The 25,897-nt window shown below is 43.1% G+C and overlaps 1 protein-coding gene across 1 annotated transcript in view; it reads right to left on the bottom strand.

Annotated features, from left to right (window-relative positions):
- The window catches only part of CLCN1 (chloride voltage-gated channel 1), an 81,938-nt gene that overhangs the window by 28,434 nt on the left and 27,607 nt on the right, over window positions 1-25,897 (bottom strand). Inside the window, exons 2-15 of the mRNA XM_078384078.1 lie at window positions 25,500-25,656; window positions 22,912-23,043; window positions 21,796-21,924; window positions 20,667-20,800; window positions 19,271-19,348; window positions 14,193-14,271; window positions 12,736-12,861; window positions 11,185-11,269; window positions 9,319-9,420; window positions 4,555-4,639; window positions 4,107-4,256; window positions 1,894-1,963; window positions 755-865; window positions 436-649 (exon numbers count right to left, since the gene is read on the bottom strand). Of these exons, the coding sequence (XP_078240204.1) occupies window positions 436-649; window positions 755-865; window positions 1,894-1,963; window positions 4,107-4,256; window positions 4,555-4,639; window positions 9,319-9,420; window positions 11,185-11,269; window positions 12,736-12,861; window positions 14,193-14,271; window positions 19,271-19,348; window positions 20,667-20,800; window positions 21,796-21,924; window positions 22,912-23,043; window positions 25,500-25,656 (1,652 nt within the window). The remainder of the gene's footprint in view (window positions 1-435; window positions 650-754; window positions 866-1,893; window positions 1,964-4,106; window positions 4,257-4,554; window positions 4,640-9,318; window positions 9,421-11,184; window positions 11,270-12,735; window positions 12,862-14,192; window positions 14,272-19,270; window positions 19,349-20,666; window positions 20,801-21,795; window positions 21,925-22,911; window positions 23,044-25,499; window positions 25,657-25,897) is intronic.

Raw genomic sequence — 25,897 nt, 5'->3', positions numbered from 1 at the left:
GTCTTTTCCAGAGAATTCTGTCTTCATATGAGCCTCGTGGCGCAGTGGTTAAAACGCTGTACTGCAGCTAAAACTGTGCTCCCGACCTGGGGTTCAAATCCCAGGTAGCTGGCTCAAGGTTGACTCAGCCTTCCATCCTTCCGAGGTCGGTAAAATGAGTACCCAGCTTGCTGGGGGGGGGGGGCAATGTGTAGCCTGTATAATTAAAAATTGTAAACCGCCCGGAGAGTGCTTGTAGCGCTATGGGGCGGTATATAAGTCCAATAAATAAATAAATAAATAAATAAATAAATAAATAAATAAATATGATGTGCCCAAACTGAGACAACCTACTTTAGAACCACTTCTTAATTTATTTGATTTTTTAAAAATCAGCTTAATCATCCTGCCACTTCATGCTCCCTCCCTTCCAGCCCCTCTTTGACAGCTCTTTACCTTATTTGATTCCAACCCAGGTCGGGCAGGTAGGGCAACTTCTTCACTTGGATGATGCTGTCGTAAAGGCTTGGCTGCAAACTCTGGGCCACCATGTTGGCAAGGATGACGGCCACCATCATGGGCAGGATGTGAGAGATCTGACCTGTCAGCTCAAAGCAAATCACTGCTGTGGACACCGTGTGGCTCACTGCGCCTGTCAGAGCTGCCGCTCCTTTCCCAATTGCAGGACACGGGGAAAGAGCAAGGAAAGTTAGCACAATCTAGACTGCAGCTGGAGTTGAAAATTCCAACTAAGGGAAAAGGCAGGAGGGCTTACCAATCACTGCATAACCTCCAGGTAAGATTTTGTAAACAATGTCATCAAAGAGAATCCCATCAGGGAAAAGCCAGGCCATGATTTCACCAACAAGGCGTCCAAAGGCAGCCCCTAAAAGCCACAGTGAGATGATTCAGTAAATACCCCCAAGCCCCCAAATGGAAGTGCACCCCTCGTTGTTTTTAGTCATCCTGCTGTGTCTGCTAGGTCTACTTAGAACAAGAGAATAATCTGCTTTCAGAATTGCTGGTAGGCAGGAACAGTCAACACTTGTAAGTCAGCAGTAAGGTAACAGAGGTCAAGAAGAAACCAAATTTTTTTTGAGCAAATAACCTACATTGTTGTTGTTTTTGAAGACAATGTCCAGACAAGAACAATGAGTTCACTACTTCTATCTATTTTAGAAATTACTAAAATAGTAGAAAATGGCACAACCCCCAATATTCCTCAAAAGTAATAAATTGAATTAAAGCAAAATGTTAGTCTTTAGTTAAAAATGAAACACCACTAGTGTTTAACGGTTAAAACAATCCATTTTAAAAATCATGTGTTGATCTTTTAAATGAATTATTTCCATAATCCTAGTCTGTCTTTTTCTTCTGAACACCTGTGATTTACCTAGCCAAAGGAAGTACATAGTGCAACGAGATAAACAGGAGCAGTTATGGGTGGAACATTGTTTGTGAGTTTGTGGAAAGTAGCTGGAATGTAAGGAGAAGGGAATGAATAGCTGGCAGTTAGGGGAAATGTTAAGGGATTCCCTAGCAGGCATTCATGGGGAGAAATGCTGGGGCTTTCATCATTTTTCAGAAGCATCATTTGATAGTAATGTATCCAGTGGTGGGATTCAGCAGACCAACAAACGGTTCTGCAGAACCAATAATACATTAGCTACCGGTTCTGTAGAACTGGTGCGAACCTGCTGAATCCCACCACTGGCCAGGATCAGTGGTGGGATTCAGCAGACCAACAAACGGTTCTGCAGAACCAATAATACATTAGCTACCGGTTCTGTGGAACTGGTGCGAACCTGCTGAATCCCACCACTGAATGTATCCCTTTTCCAAATCTTTCTTCTGTTACAATTACAGCTGTTAAAATCCTGTTCTTAGAAACTGCAGGAAAATAGTGAAACTCACCCAGCACAAACACAGGCATGAAGCCTCCACAGGGTATTGGCATGGTAGTGGCAATGACAGACATCCAGAACTAAGAGAGAGGTGACAACAGCATGATTACTGGATGCTCTTAGCTTCTCTTGCAGCTTCACTGAATTTGGTCAAAAATGGTTTGAGGAGCCTGACAAGTATAAGATGCAGTCTTGACTGTCACAATTCATATTTCTGTGACGTACCTACCACCATCTTCTGACTGCTTCTCCGGGTCCCCTTCCCCAAGTGCCTGCTTGCCTCTTCCTTCCTTCCTTCCTTCCTTCCTTCCTTCCTTCCTTCCTTCCTTCCTTCCTTCCTTCCTTCCTTCCTTCCTTCCTTCAAGTGTCATAAATAAGCTATTTGGCACTTAGTAAAATGTAAGAAGCCAAGGAAAGAAATTCATGTGGCTATAAATTACAGAGCAGCCAAAACAACAACAAGTGACATAGAATAAACCATCTGCCCTGAACTTCTAATAACCCCAACATCTCCCAACTGGTAGACAGACAAGTTTGCCAGATCTTAGGTTCTGGACTTGAGACTCAGATTTTTAGTATCCATCTTCCAGGTCTCAGGCTACAAGGAACTGGATGGTGCCAACCTGGCAATCCTAGCCCTTGAGCTTTGTTCAGGCTTCAGGGCATGCCATTTAGCATTGCTGCCAGAGGGCCCATCCCATGGCATCAAAAGGCCTGCTCCTTGGTCTCAGGCTTTGGTCCTAAAATCTCAAGAAATGAGATGCAGTTGCCCTGGCAACCCCCTATAAAGAAGACTCCGTTGGGCCCCTTTGTGGTCTCTCTTGTTTTCACTCTTGTTTTTCCCTCCAACTTTGAAAATATGATGGGGTGGTGGTGGTAATATTTTTTATGAAACTCACCTCAGGTAGAAGAACATGACTACAATGAGTTGTGGACCACATACTACAAGTTTGCCAGCCCACCTCATTCCTCATTCTTTTCTATTTAACCTATCTCAACTAGATCAAACACCTGGATGAGGAATTCTGAAACCTCAAAGGCTTTCACAGCCGGGATCTGATGGTTGTTGTGGGTTTTTCGGATTCTTTGGCTGTCTCTGTGGCCGGCATCTTCAGAGGACTGGACTCCAGAGCATGGACAGAGTTCCTACTCCGGTCCTCTGAAGATGCCGGCCACAGAGACTGGCGAAAGATCAGGAAGAACAACCTTCAGAACACAGCCAAAGAACCCGAAAAACCCACAACAACCAATTTTGAAACCCCGGAAGATTTATTGTCTCCACTGCAAGAATAACACAAAAAGTGGTTCCCCCCCCCACAAGGTTTCTGAAATCTGTCTGAAATGTCTCTGAGGCACTCTTTGCAAAACTAACTAGCATCTTTTCCCTGTGGGAACCAAAGCACACCCCTCCCATACACCCACCCACCCAATGCAAGACTAGAATGACTAGATGATTGTTTTAAAAGATACCAACAGCCAATCTGATGCTTCAGATCTTTGAAAGTCCTTGAAACAAGAAAAGGATGCATATAACAGAAGACAAGTATTTCAGGGTACCAGAAAACCACAACTGTTGCGTTTGAAAAGCTCAGTACCCGCCAGCCTGTGAGTATTCAAAGGCCTTCTTGAAGGGGATCAAAAGAAACAATCTGTGCAAGTTTTACCGAGTCCCTAGGCCAGTTCACAGCTGACCAACCTGTAAGCACTGCAGCTGCATTATAACATGCAGAAATAAGCACAAGCCAAGTTTGAACAGGATGGGAGGATCTCAGTGAATACCCTGAGAATGAAACATTATGTTAATGCCATCATCTGGATTCTACACAGAAATGGAGGTAATGTGTTATGCTTATCACATACTTAGTCCTAACTAAAATACAGTAATCCCATTGAATTAGTTGCTAGAATGTTGAGTCAGCACTCCTATTAGTTAGGAGTGAACAGGGGAGAGTTGCCTTCCTATTAATTCAATGGGCCTCCTGTAGCTGAGAGTCCGCCAAATGGTGTAGAAATGACACTGCCATCAAATGCTCTTGTATCTACATTCATTGCCTTCTAGTAAAGCCAGTTCATTTGCCTTGGACCAAAAGAGCACATCTGGTGATATAGCCCTATAAAATGACATTTCTCTGCTAGCAACTGAGGATTTTAAAGGTCTACGCTCCAGCTAAAGGGAAATGAATGCAAGGGCCTCCATCTAGCACAGCCAGGTGATCTCTGTACCTTCATGAGGAAGAAGAGAAGAATGATGACAAACACACTGACTTTGGGGTGGATCCAAACAGCAGACTTTCCCAGGATCTGGGGGTCTTCTGTATGCTTTACCCAAGTGTAGTTATCAAAGAGGCTGCTGATGGCTTCCCTCGGCATCAACTGCAAGGGGAGAAAGCAAAGAGGTATGAGTTTCTCATTGCAAACAAACAAACGTTTTGTTTGGAGGGAAAGGAAAGGACCCTCAGCCTCAAAGTAAAGCAAACCCAACAATAACGGCAACAGTTGTGACCTGTGCCAATGGCAGCACCACAATGGCTGTTTCAGTTTCTAGTTTTACTGTATTCTTTTAGGTTTGGAACTGATCTATTTTTGGATCAGGCAGTCCCCAGGAATCTGACACCAGGAAGATATGTTGGAAATAATATGTAAACATAGAAACAAACAGCAGTGTTCTCACCTCTCCAGCCATAAACTGTCCAAACCCTGGGGGAAATGTCAGAGATGCTATCAGAAAGGTTATTACCCCTGGATAGACAAGGCGACTGGAATAGAAAAGAACACAAGTTAAGTGGACAGCCATGTCACGGCATGTCAAACTTTAAAAGGAAATTGAAGTGGGGGATACTAAAGAGAGGAGAAGGACGCCACCAGGGAGGAACTCTCAAGAAACACAAATGCTTGAGATGGATGTATTGTCTCCCTGAGTCACTTGAGTTAGTGGGATACTTCAGCAAGGTGGGGTGAGAAAAGTGGATGGCAAAGTGTTGTATTTTGTGTACGCTGTAGACTGGGATGCTTTGAAACCTCTGTGTGTGATAAATGCAAAATTACTGAGCAGACAGGCAAAATTAATTAATTAACATCTGGGAGTATGTATGTGTGTATATAAAGCTATAGCTATAGCTATAGAAATAGATATAGATACAGTATAGATATAGATTCATATTATAGGGGATTGGAATGCTAAAGTAGGGAGTCAAGAGATAAAAAGAACAACAGGTAAGTTTGGCCTTGGAGTTCAAAATGAAGCAGGGCAAAGGCTAATAGAGTTTTGTCAAGAGAACAAGCTGGTCGTCACAGATACTCTTTTCCAGCAACACAAGAGGCAACTCTACACATGGACATCAGCAGATGGGCAATACCGAAATCAGATTGATTAGGTTCTCTTTAGCCAAAGATGGAGAAGCTCTATACAATCAACAAAAACAAGACCTGGAGCTGATTGTGGCTCTGATCATCAGCTTCTTATACCAAAACTCAAGCTTAAACTGAAGAAAGTAGGAAAAACCACTGGGCTAGTCAGGTACAATCAAAACCAAATCCCTTATGAATACACAGTGGAAGTGAAGAACAGATTTAAGGAACTAGATTTGGTGGACAGAGTGCCTGAAGAACTATGGATGGAGGCTTGTAACATTGTACTGAAGGTAGCAACAAAAACCATCCCAAAGAAAAGGAAATGCAAGAAAGCAAAGTGGCTGTCCAACAAGGCCTTACAAATAGCAGAGAAGAGAAGGGAAACAAAATGCAAGGGAGATAGGGAAAGTTACAGAAAATTGAATGCAGACTTCCAAAGAATAGCAAGGAGAGACAAGAGGGCCTTCTTAAATGAACAATGCAAAGATATAGAGGAAAATAATAGAAGGAAAAACCAGAGATCTGTTCAAGAAAATTGGAGATATTAAAGGAACATTTTGTGCAAAGATGGACATGATAAAGGACATAAATGGCAGGGACCTCACAGAAGCAGAAGACATCAAGAAGAGGTGGCAAGAATACACAGAGGAATTATATCAGAAAGATCTGGATGTCCTGGACAGCCCAGATAGTGTAGTTGCTGACCTTGAGCTAGACATCCTGGAGAGTAAAGTCAAGTGGGCCTTAGAAAGCATGGCTAACAACATGGCCGGGGGGGTGATGACATTCCAGTGGAGCTATTTAAAATCTTAAAAGATGACACTCTTAAGGTACTACAATCAATATGCCAGCAAGTTTGGAAAACTCAGCAAGTGGCCAGAGGATTGGAAATTATCAGTCTACATGCCAATCCCAAAGAAGGGCAGTGCCAAAGAATGCTCCAACTACCATACAACTGCATTCATTTCACACGCTAGCAAGGTTATGCTCAAAATCCTACAAGCTGGGCTTCAGCAGTATGTGACCCAAGAACTCCCAGAAATACAAGCTGGATTTCAAAGGGGTAGAGGAACTAGAGAACCAAATTGCTAAAATGTGCTGGATTATGGAGAAAGCCAGAAAAGTTCCAGAAAAACATCTACTTCTGCTTCATTGACTATGCAAAAGCCTTTGACTGTGTGGATCACAGCAAACTATGGCAAGTTCTTAAAGAAATGGGAGTGCCTACCTTATCTATCTCCTGAGAAATTATATGTGGGACAGGAAGCAACAGTCAGAACTGGATATGGAACAACTGATTGGTTCAAAATTGGGAAAGGAGTACAACAAGGCTGTATATTGTCTCCCTGCTTATTCAACTTATATGCAGGATACATCATGCAAAAGGCAGGACTGATGAATCCCAAGCCGGAATTAAAATTGCTGGAAGTAATAACAACCTCAGATATGCAGATGATACCACTCTGATGGCAGAAAGTGAGGAGGAATTAAAGAACCTCTTAATGAGGGTGAAAGAGGAGAGCGCAAAAAATGGTCTGAAGTTCAACATTGAAAAAACTAAGATCATGGCCACTGGTCCCATCACCTCCTAGCAAATAGAAGTGGAAGATATGGAGACAGTGGCAGATTTTACTTTCTTGGGCTCCATGATCACTGCAGATTATGACAGCAGCCACGAAATTAAAAGACGCCTGCTTCTTGGGAGGAAAGCGATGACAAACCTAGACAGCATCTTAAAAAGCAGAGACATCACCTTGCCGACAAAGATCTGCATAGTCAAAGCTATGGTTTTTCCAGCAGCGATATATGGAAGTGAGAGTTGGACCATAAAGAAGGCTGACCGCCGAAGAATTGATTATTTTGAATTGTGGAGGAGACTCTTGAGAGTCCCCTGGACTGCAAAGAGAACAAAACTATCAATTCTGAAGGAAATCTACCCAGAGTGCTAAATGGAAGGACAGATCCTGAAGCTGAGGCTCCAATACTTTGGCCATCTCATGAGAAGAGAAGACTCCCTGGAAAAGACCCTAATGTTGGGAAAGTGTAAGTGCAAGAGGAGAAGGGGATGACAGAAGACGAGATGGTTAGACATTGTCATCGAAGCTACCAACATGAATTTGATCCAATTCCGGGAGGCAGTGGAAGACAGGAGGGCCTGACGTGCTCTGGTCCATGAGGTCACGAAGAGTCGGACATGACTTAATGACGAAACAACAGCAAAAATAGATTCACAAATATGCTTACTTGCACTCTCTCCTATTTTGTTTCACACTGTTTTTATGGATTGGACACCGTAGAAGAAAAAAATCGACTTGCGTAAAATGCACCTTGTCCTTTCCATTTTAAATAATACATTATTTATGAGTTCCTTTCAGGTGAGTAGGACCTCTTGCCAGCAATGGAAAATGCTGAGGAGGGAAGATGTGTTTGTGTGGTGGGGTGGTATCAGACATACTAAAAGGCATCATTTATCCCTTTCGCTTACACTGATCCTGTGCCTAAACGCATATAGCCGCAGTGGAACGGAAGCCATCTGTGCTTTTAAAAATCATAGCATGTGCTGTTACTACCATTAATATTCTCTTAGCGTGGAGAGAATAAAAAATTAATTCCTTAGATGATGTGGACTAGCGAAGAAAGACACATCAAAGTTGTTTTTAATCAATAGTAGGTAGGTATGAGACTGGTCCTCAGTATTGCTGTGATTGATTGGAGGATCTCGTGGCTAGCCAGCTGCCTCTGGGAAACTCATTAGCACCGGATGCGATGGCGATGGATGATCTTTTCCTATTTAACTGCAGGATCAGAATTATCTGCCTCTGAACAGTTATCCTATCCTCTGTGAATCTACCGAGACCATTTCTTAAAAACAACCACCTCTAAACAGTTGGCCAGGGATGACCATATCTTAAGGCTATGGCGTTATTTAGAATCACAATGCTAGCCTGTTCAGCCTATTTATTGTGTCCTCTGACTGTCCGAGAGTCTCCCACACTTCAGGTCAAAGTTTCTTCCCAGACCTGTGGCTCAGATGGAGATGCTGTGTCTGAAACTCAGACTTTTGGCATGCAAAATATGTTCTAACGCTATGCAGTGTCTCCACAATTCCATTATAACTTACGGTATGTGTATGTATTCGTTACTGGATGAGTGGAGAAAAAGTAGTTACTTACAGATATAAATGAGCTATTGGTGTTCAAATGAAACAGAAAAACTTTTCACTGTATTTCAGACCCAGTGTTCTTCAACTGAACCACCATCAGAGGTTAATGGTCCCCATTTAGCTACTGTTAGTTATGCTTGTGTCATTAAAACCAGTTAAGCACATTAGTCACAACAACCTCCTCTTCACAAATAAAAAAATCAATACCAATTACTTTTCATTTTGTATGTTCAGTGAAACACTGAACTTTCTTTGTATTCAAGGGTAAAGGAGTCAGGAAATCCATGCACGGGATTCTGTGCATTGTTTTCAAAGTGGTAGTAACAGCAACATTTTGCATGATGAGTTGGAGAGGTTTTAGATTATTAATGCTGTGCTGCAGCATCATTTTCGCTTTGCACGAGGGCTGCTTTGAACCAAACAAAATCGCACTGCTGTGGTACAAAAGGCCATATCCTGGAGGAATCCCTTGTCCGATTCTATCCAAAGAACATTTCTGTAGTTTCTGATGCCTGTCTTTTCTCTGTTTGTTTCTTAAGCCTAGAGGACTTGGACCGCCTCTCTAGCGCCACTTTTACAATTTTTTCCTATAGAACAAGGGATATTTCCATTGACAATCTCTCTTAAATTTATTCTGAAAGTAAACTGAATGTCACAAAAGCCTTCTTATTTATTATTTCCATCAAGAATATTTCTTGTGCCATATTTCCGCCACTTAAGACAATCTGAATTAGAAAAAAAAATCTTCTTTCCAGCATGAGTATTCTACTCTGGGGGCTGCTATGAAGGCATGCTGGTTCCAAACCAACTCCATAAATCCGCAACAATGCCACTGAGGAACACTGCAGAGTAGGGTCAATGGTACATTCCAACTGTTGACAAGCTTGGATTCCAAACGAGCAGAGCTTTGTAAATACTCACTATTTAGTTAGGAACTGACTGAGGGCAGTGTGTCGACGGACACACAAAACAACTTGCCGATTGAAATACACAAAAAACGCTCCTAGGAACCCAGAGCAGATCCTGTAGAAAAGGAAATGAGACATGCAAACAAAAAATTAATTCTGAGTATTACCACATGGCTCAGTTATCCCTTTATTTGAATGTACTGTATGTACAAGCCGTGTCAGATCAAAATCAAGAGACCATGTACAGTATATGCCACATCCACTGTGGCTAAAATGGTCTTTCCGGGCTCTTCTAAGCACTAACAAAATAACGAGGGGGGGGATCTATTGTACACATACTGTAGATTTAACTACAGTGGTGCCTCGCATAGCAATTGCTCCGTATAGCGATGAAATCACTTTGCGATGGACTTTTTGCCATTGCAAAAGTGATCGCTTTGCGATGGTCCCTATGGGGGAAATTCGCTTTGCAATGATCGCAGGGAAGCGATCATCGCAAAGCCCCCATTTTTGGCCAGCTGATCGGCGGTTTCAAAATGGCCGCCCGCTGTTTTCAGGCACAGATACCTTGCTTTAGAGGCACTGAAAATGGTGGCACTATGGAGGATCTTCACTTAAAGATGAGTTTTTATCCTATAGGAACGCATTAATAGCTTTTTAATCCATTTCTATGGGCTTTTTATTTTCGCTTAGCAATGTTATCGCTTAGCAGCAATTTTTTCTCTCCCTGCCATTGCTACCTGGGGTTATTGTTCTCTTGGGGGGGGTTGCTTTTTGGATTATTTGTGGATGGGTGGGTGGGGTTTGTTTTGTTATGTTTATGTTTGTAAACTGCCCAGATTAGTGCCATGCCACTAGATGGGCAGTATAAAAGTCAAATAAATAAAATACAAACAAACAAATAACCTGATGAGGAAAACAGATGCTGGGCTTTGGAATAAGCAAAAAAAATGTGCAGAATCATGGTATCATTCACTTCCAGCTCAACATGTAGGTAACCTAGGGTGGTTGTATCCAATTGTTATTCAACTAGCAGATAGCTTCCAACCCATGCAGGGTTCGTGTCCTCGTCCTTGTGCCATGTGGAATCCGGTAATTTGACTCCACTAGCTCACTGTATCCCACAATGCATGACAAGCCATGTTCAGGACCTCTTCTTGTGCAAAGCTTTACTGAAGGTATTGAATAAAGCATCCCACAAGACACTGCACATAAAATATATGACTTCATGGGGCTACATCTTGCTTGCATTAGTTGTGTCGCAGTTCCCCCTCATCCTGTTAATCGCTGGACAACTTCTTGCAGAACAGCCGCCCCTCTTGTAATCTGTTGGCACTGAACACAACCTAGAATTTGTAATGGGTGAGTTGAAACCACTTCAAGTGACTTAAACTGCCTTCAACTGCTTACCCCAATAAATGAACAGCCACTCCCAAGGCTGATAGAAAGTATCCTTTTGGAACAGGTGAGGGTGATTGGGTATACAGGGGGCTGCTCAGCAAGGCTCCTGCACCCTTTAATACCATACACAAGAAGATTTGGGCAGATGCAGCCCTTCCCCATCTTGAATGACAAGTGCCATCTGCCAAGAGGTCACTCCTTGGCACCATCTTTAAAAGCACAGAAGCCTGGCCATGGCAGCCGTCCTTTATAGCTGATCGCCCTAGAGCAAACCATGACGATCCTAGGGCTATGTTTCTAGTCTGAAACAAGCCATTATAAGGAAACTAATAATGGGGCTGGGGCTGTGTCAGGACTCAGCTGGAACCTCCAGAAAACTCTTAAGCAGGGAGCTATTCTGCTTTCTGCAAGGACTTTTCAGCATGGCTCACCCTTTATCATTCCTGCATTGCAATTAGCCGGATCCCTGTGGGCTTACCCTATTACAGCAAAAGCTGGCAGCTCCTGCAGGTCAAAGGGAAAATCCATACGAAAGTTGGTTCTGAACAAGGCTGTGATGGTGACTGTAAGCGGGGAAAAAGAGATGGGAAGAATTACTAAGAGAAAGAAAAAGGACGTGACAGAAATTGAAATGTGCAGTGCTAAAAACAGGAGCCCAAGGCAATGGAAGGTAAAGGGAAAAGATGAGATCTCAGGGCATACACCAAAGGCATGGCATGAAAAGCATTCTAGAAACCTTCCCTTTGGCTCTGCTTGAGTTCCGAGCATCTCATTCTAAAGAACTCATTAGCTTAATGCTGTTTTTATACATTTTTGGACAGGAGTGAAATCTGTCCAGCCTCGAGGACACATCAGTATGAAAGGTCTTGCTGCTTCTGCTGCTACATGAAAAGAGTTTAGATCCACAAAATTATCAATAGGTGCATCAGCAACATCAATTGGTGTAACACTGGGGTTTCACATCTTTAGCTGTTTTTCCTCTTTTAATAAAAAAAGATAAAGCAAAAATAGCTTGCTGTTTTGCTATTGCTTTTGCTTGAACTCCTGCATTACCCCTATGTGTGCAACCTTGTAAATCCCTGCTTTTTGTAAACAAGACAAACAAATCAGCAGATAATCTCCATGCCCCCTAGACCTTCTAAAAGTACTAAGAAAACTGGAGACAAATAGAATGGAAGAGAAGAAAGCACTCTTCCTGTTACTTAAAGAAATATACTCGGTTTTCTGCCCCGATGTAAACAGCAGTGGTGGGTGAGGAATGGAATGCTTCATGATGAATTGGCCAAGACTGAAAGCACAAAGTGCCATTTGCCAGTTCAATGTTAGATAAGTGTCTACACTAAAGTCACAACACCAGCTGGGGTTCTCCCCCACCCCAGTGAACAGTTCGCTTTGGAAGCTGGTTTTGCCCTCATTGCAGGTTAACACCTGGAAGAGAAGCGGAAGGAATTTTTATCAGTAATCTCAAGCTACGGGTTAAGCAAAGCCAGGCAAATAAAAGCTCTGCACCAATGTTAACGCTTGGATTGCTTTAGAAAGCTGTCTCTGTTGCCCTCACATTTGCCCCTGAATTCCAACGTTATGGCCTTAGCACATAGCAGTATGAAGCAATGGCTTCAGGAAACTGGTTTTTTAGAGGGGACACCACCTTCTTTGTTCCTAGCTTCCACCTCTGTGTGTTATTGACAAAATGAGCTCCAGACCAGAGCAAAGTAGCATAATGCTGAGTTTTTCCTTCAAGCAAGGAAACATCTTACAGTGGTTTCTAGAGATGGGCATGAACCGCTGGTTCGGCAGTTTGTGCTGCTTCGTTTATTAGCCGAACAGGTGCTTGCCACTTCAGAAGTAACTCTTCCATCTCTGGTCTGTCATTTAGGTGAAAAGGCAGTGTGTAGCTAAAGAGAGATGTAATGTTTTCCCTATGTTTTTTCCACACCATCCCCAGCAGAAGCTGTGTGGAAGGGGATCTTCGGGGGTGAGGAGAAAGACATTGTCACAAGAGAGACTGGGAAATGGTGTCCCGCCCTACCTGCGTCTTTGTTCCAGACGGCAAACACCCGGAAAACAAAGGCACTGAAAGTGGCTGCAAAGAACCCACGCCAGTAGTTCCGAACAGCAAAATAGGTAGAAGTTACTTCAATGCTAAAAAGAACACCTAAAGGGGGAAAAAGAGATGTTCTCAGCAATACATGACAGCTCTGTCTCTCTCACACACATGACTTCAAAATATTTTGTCACAAATATCAGTCATCACTCCCACTTGCATGAGTTGAGAAAGTCTGTGATAGTGAGGGTTCAGGGGTGACACCACATCTGGGTATAAAGAATGGTCACCTTCACCTCAAAATAATAGTTTTTTTCCTCACATAAGAGTTGAGGTCACAATGGAAATGGGGTAAGCACGTCGACAGTATACCAATTCACATTTTAATCTGATCATATCAGCATTGAAAGGATTGTATATTCTATCCAATTCACTGTTTTTCCCTGTTACCAAGATTTGCTCAGATATACAAGCCTTTGCTATCAGACTTTCAAATTATATTGAGTTTACCTTCCAGTGCCCAATCACAAAATAAAATCTACTAATTGCTAGATATGTTGATGAAGAAATTTAGGTGCTGAGAAAAATACATATTTCACTATTTGGGGGAACAAAAAATATATCAAACATTAAGTGTTAGAGCAGCACAAACAATTATCTCGAGAGGTGGTGAGTGCTCCAACACTGGAGGCATTCAAGAGAAAGTTGGACTGCTCTCTGTCAGATACACTTTGATTTGGATTCTTGCATTGAGCACGGGGCTTAACTCAGTGGCCTTGTAGGCCCTTTCCAACTCCATATGATTCTATGAGTATTGTGTAGTCAGTCCATCCGTGCAGTGATTTCTAAACGTTTGGCGTTGACAGAACTCTTGCTGTTGGATTAAATTCTACACTTCATTTCAGAAGCAGGTCTGGTGACAACAATTACATCTCATTGTTATTCTGAGAGAATGGAGGGAGGGGGACCACAGAACATCCCAACAGTCCCCCACATCAACACATTGGAGAGATAAGGACCCTAGTGACAAACAAGCTGTTTTCATGGAAACTTGTTCAACTGAAGAAAATGTGCTGAGGTTCTCCAGAACAAAGATTTGAAACTACTTTCTTACTGGAAGGATAACTGCTCCTCCACGTTACACCCCCCCCCTGTTATTATAGCAACACTGTGCCTCTCAGAAGTACAGCATCAGCTCCACTCACACGGCTTCACGAGGAAACATGTTACTGGAGCAGCATGAGAAGAAGCCTGTGGGAATAGCTTCCATGCCATAAATGCAGACAGTGTGCTCACATCTAATTTGAAAACAGTTGTCTTTAACAACATAGACAGCCTATAGCTGCAGAAAGAGCTGAGAGGATGAAGATTTGAGCATAGGGGCAGGAAGGAAGAACGTGACATTTCTGAGAAAAACAAGGCAACAATCAGCGGCCACTTGCCTCCAAGCGGTGTCCCGAAACAGCAGCCAACCCCTACAGCACATCCCACCGTCAGGACATCGGTGTAATAATATGGCTGCTACTGGTGGAAGAGACATGAAAGAGAAAGAGAGAGAGATGCACACAGAGAAAATAAGAGACCGGAGCAGGAAAGAAAGGGAAGAGTGAGTGACAGAATTTGAAGCGAGTGCAACAGGATGGTCTTACAGATGTTATCTAACTACACATGTTACACCTATTACATTAATCCACTCCGGAAGCACTACAGAATTGCTTCTGACACAAACAAAGACAAAGAGTTGTCAGAATCTCTCTGTATCTCCTGCCCTTCAATGTGATTATCTGGCCCAGAGTGGACACTTATAGGAGGAGTGTGGGACAGAGCAGTAGCCGGCCTCACACTAAGACATGGGGCATCTTCAGCAGACCACCTGTCATGAATGTGCATGTTTTGAAGGACAGAGCTTGCCACCCAGGCAAAGGTCCACTTCAGGCATTCACTTGGGGTGATCATTCAAGGAGTGCAGCTGTTACCCACATTGATACCTATCAGATCTACCAGGGACCCAGCCAGGGTGTTGCCTACAGAGAGGGGACAACTGGATACCACTGAGATAGTTTTTTTTTTCTGTAACCCAGCAATCTCCAATCATCTTAATTTAAGAACATAGACAATATTTTGCCAGATTCTATTCAATTTTATTTTGGACTTGTTGATTCTCCACATATTTGATACCATCTAACCCTGGAAAATGTTATGTTTAGGGACAGGCACTTTGTATTCCTATCTCGGGGATATGAATATGAGGGACCCAACTGCCTCCCCCAGAACTGGCTGGGGGGCTCACTGGGATCCACATGGCACTGGGGCCCTTGTTTGTCATCACTGCGCCAATCCTGGGCTGAGCCCGGCTGGCCCTTCCCCACATCCCTGTTTGGCCACTCACTCACTGGCTGAGCAGGGAGACTCGCCGTCCTGCTTCCACACCAAAGTGGTTGGCTGTGCAGGGAGGCGGGGAAGGACCAGTCAGGCCCATGCCAGGATTGGCACACCACCACTGCAACAAGACTCCGGCATCATGCAGAGCCCAGTGAGTCACCTGGACAGTTCTGGGGGGGGGGAATTGGGCCCCAGTGCCACAGATCATATTTGTACCCCTGAGATACAAATACAAAGTGCCCATTTCTAGTGTAATTCACTAGGTTATTTCTTCTTTTTTCCTATTGTGCTGTCATCCTAAGATTTTTACTTAGATTTTACCTTAGCAAGAGGTACATGAAATATTTAAGGAGTGGTTTACCTTGTCATCCCCGAGTGAGTTTCCATGGCTAAGCAGGGACCTGAACTCAGGTCTCCTACTCTGAGACTCTATCCACTATACCACACTTGCTCTTACTTTCTTAGTGATCCAATAAATACATCACCATTGCAGAATGTTCTGTCTATTAGAGAGCTCTGTGGAAGTTATACTACTCAAAATTACCTGGAAAATTAAAATGTATAGCTGCAATATATACATGGCTTTAATCTTATAAATTATAGACACTAGGAATTCTAGGAAAAAAAGGTTGTAAAATCTTTAAAAAATGATTGCCTTCAAATTTATAAATATGGTGTTTTTTAAATGTGAGAATTTAAGACATTTCCACTATACAATGAACTTCTAAATTACAGTATATACTGTATGGAGAAAACACAGGACACAAATGCTAAAGTTTTGACAAATTATACAAAATTCTATACAATCCAGATGATGTGTGATACAGTATGTGCATAAAATGTACAACTATTAACAAATAACCCCCACCACACACAAATCCAGCACAAAAGATCCTTCTTTAAAGAGTTTTCAAAGGTTTCCTTAATGTTTTTGAAAGAGTTGTGAAAACAACTGATCTGCAAAATAGAGTGGTAGGATGAGTCCCCACTGAAAAGATTTCAAACCAGAAGCTTTTGATCACAGCACAAACCTACCTCCTTTTTTAAAAAACTCAAGCACAAATCATATTAAATGTATTTCTTCAAGCTTTTAGAAAAGTTTATAATTAATTCTGTTCAGACGAACTCTTAGTTGGCTGATATTAGAAGGAAGAGTAAGAATGAAATACAGGTACACATCATTTTCTTGGCTGTATTATAAAGAACCATTAGTGAGTTGATTGAATTAACTGTATTCCTTCGTTGCCTGCATTACTTAATATCACAGTGTCTTTTCCCAATCAAATGGATACTGGCAGATAACCTGTACTTGCACTGCCTCCAACATCTTATGCCTTAAAACAGGGATATCTACTTCTAATACTCTTATTCCCACATATCAACAATCACTCCTTCAGAGAGCCACACTTACATGCTGCATACATTATTACATGTCACTGAAGGGTTTTTCTCTACTTGCAAGACACTATATTCATTTATCCTGCAGTAGTTTGTGCTGCACTGGTTTCTGATGTGAGATGTGTTAGTAAAGAGAGTAAATTAAATCAGTATTATTGAAAGGTATCATCTGTCAGTGGATCTATCTTTACTTATTATAGAATAGCTGCTGGAAGTGCAAATACAAGCGAATCATTTTCTGTGATAATTAACATTTGGCTAAGCAGTTATGGGAGGATGGAATGCAAGCGAGCCCTGGAAAGTGGAATTAGAGCATAGGAACTCATGATCTAAGTCGTTTCCTGCCTATCCATGAGACATCACTTCCTTGTAGTACAACTACATCCTATTTTCTATAGGATGTCCTTTAGTCCCTTTTCTATTTTTCAGTCAGGTTACGTGAGATTAAAGTCTTGCATTGCCACACCACAAACAATAATAATAATAATTTATTGTCATTGTAAGTATATACACAGTATACCCATACAACGAAATTCACAATGTCAGTTGCGTAGCAAACGTAGTCCTCATTCCAGGAATGTTCTCAGCCCAGAGCAGAAATAGGTATAAATACAGGAATGCACTTGCCTCCAAGAGGAGCCCCGAAACAACATCCAACTCCAACTGCGCAAGCGGACACCAGGAGGTCGAGTTGCCTGTGCACATTCTGGAACAGAAAGCCCAGCCACAGAGAGAGGCATGCCAGGGTTAGAGGAAGCATAGCCCCAAGGTTAGTCCCCCTCCTCCGCTCCCAAAGCAAAGCACACAGCTAGTAGCAGAACTGGCCTTCTCTTTCTCAAGAGCACAGGAAGCCAGCCTTCATTACAGTGAACAAGTCCAGTATCAAGATCTGGTCCTGGCATGCAGTCAGCGTTGTCTCTGGGTCAATCTGTGTATCACCTACAGTATGTGCCAGTTTCCATACTAGCCTGGCAGACCTTCATTCATTCATTCATTCATTCATTCATTCATTCATTCATTCATTCATTCATTCATTCATTCATTCATTCATTCATTCATTATTAAGATGCATCTGATTCTTTCAAAATAAATCCTTTTGGCGTTTGCTACAGTTTATTGGGGTGGTACTTTATAGCCAGCCACTGCTCCCGAGAGCTCCCACCCCTCTCAGTTTAGAGAGTTAGAGTTAGACGAAGCAATGAGATTCTAGAGCTACAGCCAGCCTCAGAGCAGAGCAGCTTATAACCACCAGATTAGTAGTTTCCTTTTAAAAATTAAAAATATCTGCCTCTCCTCTTGATACTTGCTATAAATACCGTAGCCTTGATTAAGCCAATTGTGGGTATGTACAGCTACTCAGCCAACATTATATAGGGCAAATGACTACAGTCAGGAGACTAAGTAACATATGCCATACTAATATTCCATTTCTGTTTAAAGGAAGCTGAAATCCTGCAACTTCAGCAATTGCAAAATAAAGCTAATGGAACAATTAGTTATAAATTTACCTTACAGATATAGCAATTAACATTTTCTATTACAGTATTTACAAAAATAACTATTTAAACCCTCTATATGTCATTTTTAAAGTTCCACACCATTCTGTTATCCATCCTAAGTGGCAAGGGAAGTTTTCATTGATTTTTGTATGTATTAGTATTTCTGTATGTATTTGCAAGGTGCAATATCAGAAATGGCCATTAATGGGAGATATAGAGTAGTTTTCCTATATTTTACTTCATCTAGCAACTACAGCAATGCATCTTCACAATGTCTAACACTATCAAGCACTGACCAAAGCAATGATAAATCATGCTGAATGCCCAGCAGTAATGAGTAATTCAGAGAGTTCCTTTCTAAAAGTAACATGGCAAGCTCTGAGAAATATATTCTCACAAGGGAAAAGGTAACAAAGGGGAATGGAATGGGGTATGGACATCAGGGACGTGATGGCGCTGCGGATTAAACCGCAGAAGCCTCTGTGCTATAAGGTCAGAAGACCAGCAGTCGTAAGATCAAATCCACGCGACGGAGTGAGCTCCCGTTGCTTGTCCCAGCTCCTGCCAACCTAGCAGTTCGAAAGCATGTAAAAATGTGAGTAGATAAATAGGTACCACCATGTTGGGAAGGTAACGGCGTTCCATGTCTACTCATGCTGGCCACGTGACCACGGAAACTGTCTACAGACGAATGCTGGCTCTATGGCTTGGAAACGGGGATAAACACCGTGCCCTAGAGTCGGACATGACTGGACTAAATGTCAAGGGGAACCTTTACCTAGACATCATATGATTATAAATGGCAAGTTCACCTTGGGCAGGGGAGAGGACTCCCAAATGTCAAAGACAGCCATTCCTGGCTACCAGAAGCCTTGTTTAAATCACCTTCAATTTCTCATGCTTCATGAATGTTCCTTATAGCATTTTCCAGCTATTATGATTTATAGAATCAATTTTTTTGTTGATAAAAGAATCAACAAAAGATGATAATCCTGTCTAGAATATTAAATGCTTCCTTTGGACTCCATAGCTGTTGGGACAATTATTCCTGAAGGGTTCCTTCATATTATGCTGCCGCTTTTGTCATTTCCAATACTATTTACCCATCTATGCTCTAATTTACTAATCTGTTCCAATTTACTTATTAGTTCGGGTTTCAACATCCATATTCTAGGCCTCTAATGCTCCTTCCCACCAAAACATCTCTCTCACAAATCAGATGGAGTGTGCAGAACACTTACCTCATAGACACCACAAAAAATGGACATGAACTTGCTGAGGACAGCAGCACAGATGCTAGCAATGTGTACAAAGGGGCCCTGCAAAGAGGAAGGGGGAAAGAAGGGTGGATGAAGAGGGGGGGGGGAAAGGTCAATTTTAGCCCATACTGGCTGAAGAAATCTGAAAAGCATCGTCTAGGATACCATTTTCCCATTTTTAACCACCACTCTGATAGGCTTGTTATAATTTCCTACTTGTGTGGGAAGTATCTCTGCATCTTTTGACTATCACTGTTTTTCATGTCATTCAAAATTACACATTGAGGAGATCCATCTGTAGTGAGGAAAATCAGAAATGTAGGAAGAATAATAAGGTGGCACAGGAAGTTTTCCGTGACAGAGAAAAGGACATGCCTACAGTATTCCTCCAGAGCATGAGAGGGAAACCAGCAGTCCATGAACTGGCTCTCTTCCTGCCTGACACTTCCTCTTCCTCTCCCCTCTCAAGAAGCAGTGGCTAGTCTCTTAGGGCAAATGGAGTGTTGCCCCACCTCAGGATCAGGATGTAACCTCCTCAGCAAGGTGCTGCCTGTATCCCCCTCCCGGTGAATGCCCTGGCTCATTATATCCCATGTGATTGGGGGGTGAAAGGAGCAAGGTCAAGCAGCAGGAGATGGTCATCCTTGGCTTCACCCACCAGTGGCTGCTCGACCTTGTGCCCCACCGACCCTTGTAGGCACCAGACACCACTGCTCTCTTGGGCCTGGACCTCTTTTATCGGGGCTGCTCCTTCTTCCAACCCTGCCTCCCAAGGCCTCCCTGTTTCCCTTGGCATATCTGAGTGGTGGTTAAACCCTCTTCCTTTGTCCACCATGCATCAACTACTTCCTGCCATTGCCATCCTTTTCTCTCCAGCCCTCTATTAATTCAGAGTGAACGAGCCTATCACAGTCAGAATCTAGACCACCCATGCCACCCCAAGCCCTAGGACAGTGGCAGCGAACCTTTTTGGGCCCGAGTGCCAAAACTGGTGTGTGTGTGTGAAGGGGGGAACCAGCAGGCGGCGGCAGCGGCGGAACTGGAAGTGGTGGCGGAAGGGGGAATCCCAGGCACGGAGGTGCCTCGAGACCCCACTCTGGATCCTGGCCCACCACCTGTTGAACGCTTTAACTTGAAGCGCCAGCACCGTGGCTGCAGTCACCTCTGCAGGTTTGGCTGAGGTGGGGTAGTAGCGATCCGGCGACTTATGGCTCACGTGCCCACAGGAAGGGCTCTGCATGCCGTCTGTGGCACGTGTGCCATAGGTTCGCCATCGCTTCCGTAGGACATTACCAGAAAAATGACAAAATCAGCCTCCTCATCACTCACCACAGGCCTGGCCCTCACCTCCCGCTACCCCACACAGAGCTAGACCCACCTCTTTCCCAACGGGTATCCCGCTCCCCAGGCCCGCCGTCAGGCTTACAACTTTGGCCAGAAAAGCTTTAGGCGTGAGGTACTCCTTGAGGACCACTCCCCGCATGATTGTTTTCAACTCGGGGATGCCAGAGCCTGAACAAAAGAGGAAAGTCACAATGTACAACAGTGGCAAAGAAGACAGAACACAACCCTAGCCAAGGGAATGAGGCTCAAGTCACACAAGACAGTGCTGCTGCCAGGCCTCAGGTTGACGTCAAAAGGGAATCTTCTATTGTTTTCCTTGCCTTCACCTAATCTCACCATAGCTTCCCAACACCACGTGTCACCTTGGGCAGGAGCTGAGAGAAAATCACCAAAGGCCAAGCGGAATCAGGGAGTCTTTTGGGGAAATACAGGGTGAGGGGTTTGAAATATGATTGGGACAGACCTGGCTTTAAGCCATATCTCCCCCCTCACACAATTTTTGTAGTCCTGCTAGTTGCTCTACATTGGCTTTGGGCCTCTGAATTTTGGCCACATGGCAGAAACAAATGAAAACGGCACACTTTTAACTTTAAACAGCACATGTGGGAAGCATGCACCTTGTTTTCAGCTGATTTGCTATTCCAGAATCTTGCCAGAAGCACAATTTGACCTAAAAACACACAGATGTAGTATACCTTGGTACAAAGTGCAAATGTGGAGGTTTGGTCCTACCCATTAGCACCAAGAGGGAGATGAGACCCCTGACACGCTCAGAAGCTCCTAGGGTGGCCGCCTGCAACCCTAGAATTTGGCCACATCTGATTTAAACAAATAGATCTGCTGCTGTTGCGTAGTTGGAGCCCACAGCTAGAATTAGATGAGCTTTGTAATTACGAAGGGATAAAACTTTTTGTATACAAAGACACAATCATTTGTAGCTCCCAGGATAGAGCAGTGGACTTGCAAATTATTCCCATGCTGCGTTTATCACTTAAAGAAACACAGTCTAATTTGCAGCTTTTGAAAAGGGAGAAATCTTGCTTTAAGACAAGCAAATGAATTTAACCCCTTAAGAGAGCTGGGCTATGAATGGCATGAGACTGTCTGCTGTAATCCCTGAAGACAGAGATAAACAGCCCTCTCTTCCCCTCACTTCCTCTCACCTACAGCTTGCGGAGAGACAAGCTGGCAGAAGAGGGCAGCAAAGAGGATAAGGATGAGGGGATAGGTGACCCACGCTAGGAACTGCATAGGGATACTTGGGTGAAGCTCTCTGTACATCCACTTGTACGCTGTAGGGAAGAAATAATAAACATAAGAGGTCAGTAATGACAGAACCTGGCAGCCTTAAAATAACTATGGCGAAAGAAGTTACTGGCTAAACTCTGATCAACACAAATAGGAGCACCCAGTCTTAACAGACCACACTAAATGGCGCATAGATGCACACAGTTCTCCTGGCTACCCACCATGTCTTTGTACCAAGAAGGAGCTCCTTAACCCTTTAAAGAGTTGTCACTCATCACAGCTACCTTGCCACGTGTGTTGGAAAGCATACCAGATCTTTGTGGTCTTTTTACCTTTGGAAATGCAATTTTCAAAGATTGTAAAAAAGACCTTTTTCTACACACTTCTGTTTCATCACTAACATGGCAGACTCCTGCAGATCTTCCTCAATTTTGATTTGCTCTTTCATAGGAAGAGAAATAGTTTCTATTTCTCCTACAGTATATGTAGTTTGGCCCCTAATCACCCTTATTATATGGCTGCATTGTTTATTGACGTTAGCACCGGGGGCTCTGAACACAGTGCTGACACACACGACTGCACCTGGAAAGCAAGGCTGAAGTGCCCACCCAGCTATCTTTGCAATTTCTGTGTTCACTTGAATTTTTTTTATTTAATAAAAGCTGTTCTTCCTCCTTCACCCTGCTAAGGGCCCTTGAGGCAACAAGGGTGGCCATTTCCATTCCCCCTTCCACCACTATTCCTCAGGGTAGTTCCCCCTCCCGAGACACAAATCAGTGGAGAAATTCCTGAATTCATTTGCACAAAAAGCAGAAGAAGTGATGAGAGAGACATTTCAACATCCATATAGGGCATGTACTCTCCTACTCACAAGCAGAGTACAGGGGCACTCCTGTATTTTGGTGCTTGATCACTCTCACTCCACAGCATCCTATTCTTGGTGGTGTGCACAGGGCACTTTTTCAAATTTCAGTCGTGCTCACTGATCACAACATTTGGAGATCCCTTGTTTTAGAGTGTGAGCCACTTACCTTGAAGACTTTTAGCACTGGCATAATCTACCCCCCAGCTCACCAGGGCCATGACGAGACCCAGGAGGATCAAGAATATCCAGTCTTCTCCTAACTTCTTGGTCAGATATTTCTGGAAGCTTTTTGCACAGGCTGTGGAGGAAGAAGGTCTTTTAGACAGCCGTCTGAGCCACACACAGCAAACTTTCTAGGCATGAGCCACTGGAAGTTCAGCGTTTTCGTAGCCTTATTGATTTCATCGAGGAGAAACAACAGGCTAAATCCAATGTTAGTGCTTGATTGAGATCAACGATAGATTCACCCCAGGTGTTTAAATCTCTCCCCCTAAAGTCAATGGATCTTAAAAGTGCTTCACTGATGCCTGATTGTGACTTTTCCATCTTCTATGGATGAGCACATGTCTTTAACAGGCAAACAGTCAATTCTATGTTTGAGAGAAGCTGAAGGACATAAACCCACTCAGCCTCAATGAATTCAACAGGAACAAATTAGCTTCAGTCCATGTACTTCACTGGCCATGGTCTGTGCATTTAGTGGTGGGGGGGAAATGAGCAAACTCAGTGCAACCCTTGTGTCAGCACCAATTCCAATTTCAAATATAATACAGGCTGTGAATCAAACTGCAGCAAAGCCAAATGATTGTGATTCCACTTTCCAGTACTGTATAGTCACACCCATAGTTATGTCTGCCAGTCTCAGGGTACTCAGTGAGGTTTCCCAGGGTCTCCAAGCAGGGAGACACATTTCAGGATGAGCAATGCTGGAGAAAATTTAATTTTCAAGTGTGAGACAGATTTAAGTAAGCACAAGCACAAGTCCTGGTTGGAAATGGTGACAAGCATTTTAGCTGCTAGGTACACAACGCTGTCTGCTAAACTGTAAAAAATAAAAAAAATAATTGTGCCCTCCCTGTTCCTGTTCTCTGCTGTCATATTATTTGGTCAGCCATGCCAATTTATTTATTTAAGACATTCATATTCTTTTCTATCTCCTGAGATCTCTGGAAGGAAGACAACAATAAGAACAATATAAGATATAAAACATTAAGAGTGACCTATATTAAAACAACAACAGTAGAGGGGCCTCCACACCAGTTAAATCCATGATCCTTAATTTTAGCATGACTTTGGCCCATTTAACCAGTTCTTTTCCACCACCATTTGCTGACTCAGAAGCCATTTCATTCCACATCTCAGCCCTTACCCGCCCCACCTTTGTGATCACGCAAAGTCCCACTTGCTGGCATCAAGTCTGGCCAGCGACTGGAAGACTCCTGATCTGTCAACCCTAAGTACAACATTGTTCATAACTTCATGCAATGACTACCTGATTGTTGGTAAATCTATAATGGCTACTCCATTACCTAAATTGACATGGAAAGTTTCCCCTCCTGTATCAGATGCAATCAACCTATTTCCTGTATTCTCGAAGGCTTTCATGGGATCCGATGGTTGTTGGAGGTTTTTTGGGCTGTTTGGCCATGTTCTGGAACTTTTTCTTCCTAATGTTTAACCAGTCTCTGTGACTGGCATCTTCAGAGGACAAGAGTTAGAACTCCTTCTGTGTTCTCGTGTAGTGTGTGGGATAGTTGAGTATTTGTAGCTGTGGGATCAGCTTTTTGTCCTTTTCAGGAGATTGGGTGATTATGGTGATCAGGGTGCTTTTTGTTATGGGTGTATTGTTGTGATAAGGGGGAAATGATCAGTCACTGTGATTGATGGGTGTCATTAGCTAGCCTATTGTGGTCCTTGTGGCTGGGTAGAGTTCATTGACCTTTTTGCAGGCTGTATTTTTCAGTGCTGGGTGCCAGGCTTTGTTGATTTTTGGACTTCTTTTTTGTTGAAGTTGTGCTGATGTTTGTGGATTTCAATGGCTTCCCTGTGTAGTCTTAACATAATGATTGCTGGTGTTGTCCAGTACATCTGTGTTTTGAAATAGGATTTCATGTCGAACTTGTTTCAAGGCATGTTCAGCTACTGCTAATTCTTTCTGCTGTTTTAATCTGCAGTGTCTTTCATGTTCTTTGATTCTGGTGTGGATGCTGCATTTTGTAGTTCCAATATATACCTGGCCACAACTGAAAGGTATCCGGTATAATCCTGAAGAGATGAGGGGGTCCTTTTTGTCCTTTGCTGACGGTAACATTTGTTGCATTTTTGTGATGGGCCTGAATACTGTTTGTAGGTTGTTTTTTCAAAAATTTCCCCATGTGGTCCATGACCTCTTTTACTTTATTTGTGGGTGGCTGTTTTTCTTCTTCAGTTCTGTGTTGTTTTCTTGGTTTGATGACTCTTGTGATTTCATTTTTGGAGCAGTCATTTGCCTGTAGAGCCCAATTCAGCTGGTTGAGTTCAGTGCTGAGAAATTCAGCTTCACAATTCCAATTTGCATTGTCTACCAGTGTTTCGACTATGCCTCTTTTTTGTCGTGGCCACAGAGACTGGTGAAATGTTAGGAAGAAAACCTCCAGAACACGGCCAAACAGCCCGAAAAACCTACAACAACCTATTTCCTCTTTATCCACAAAGAACAGTATACAGGCATCTCTGTATAAACAGAGGGAATCTATGGCCCTCACTGTGGCCTACCATGACATTTGGAGTAGTGTTCCTTTTTCAATTCAGCCTGAGTGCTGCTCCGCTTCAGGGGACCCTGGCCATTGTCTTGGGACTTCTTTTCTCCTAGAAGTACAGCTGCTTCCTTCTGGGACAGATTGGGGAGCTGCTCTGTGTACTGGCCGTAAAGCTGGGAACACGGGAATGAGGAGTTAATAGACAAGTTGCTAGCAAGAGGAGACAGAACAACAGCTGCAGAAAGAGCAAAATGCAAAACCCATAGATTGACCAATCCCACTTTGAGGCATCTTTAATTCACAGTTTCATTGATAATACAGTATGCGGCTGGAGTGTAGACATGGTAGCCAGAACTGCATAAAAGTAGTCACAAGGTCGGCTACAGGGGAATTTATTGCATTCTGTAGGCCCCT

This window comes from Pogona vitticeps, chromosome 2 (assembly GCF_051106095.1).
Source record: "Pogona vitticeps strain Pit_001003342236 chromosome 2, PviZW2.1, whole genome shotgun sequence".
Lineage (NCBI taxonomy): Eukaryota > Metazoa > Chordata > Lepidosauria > Squamata > Agamidae > Pogona > Pogona vitticeps.
This window is presented reverse-complemented; position numbering and strand designations above follow the sequence as displayed.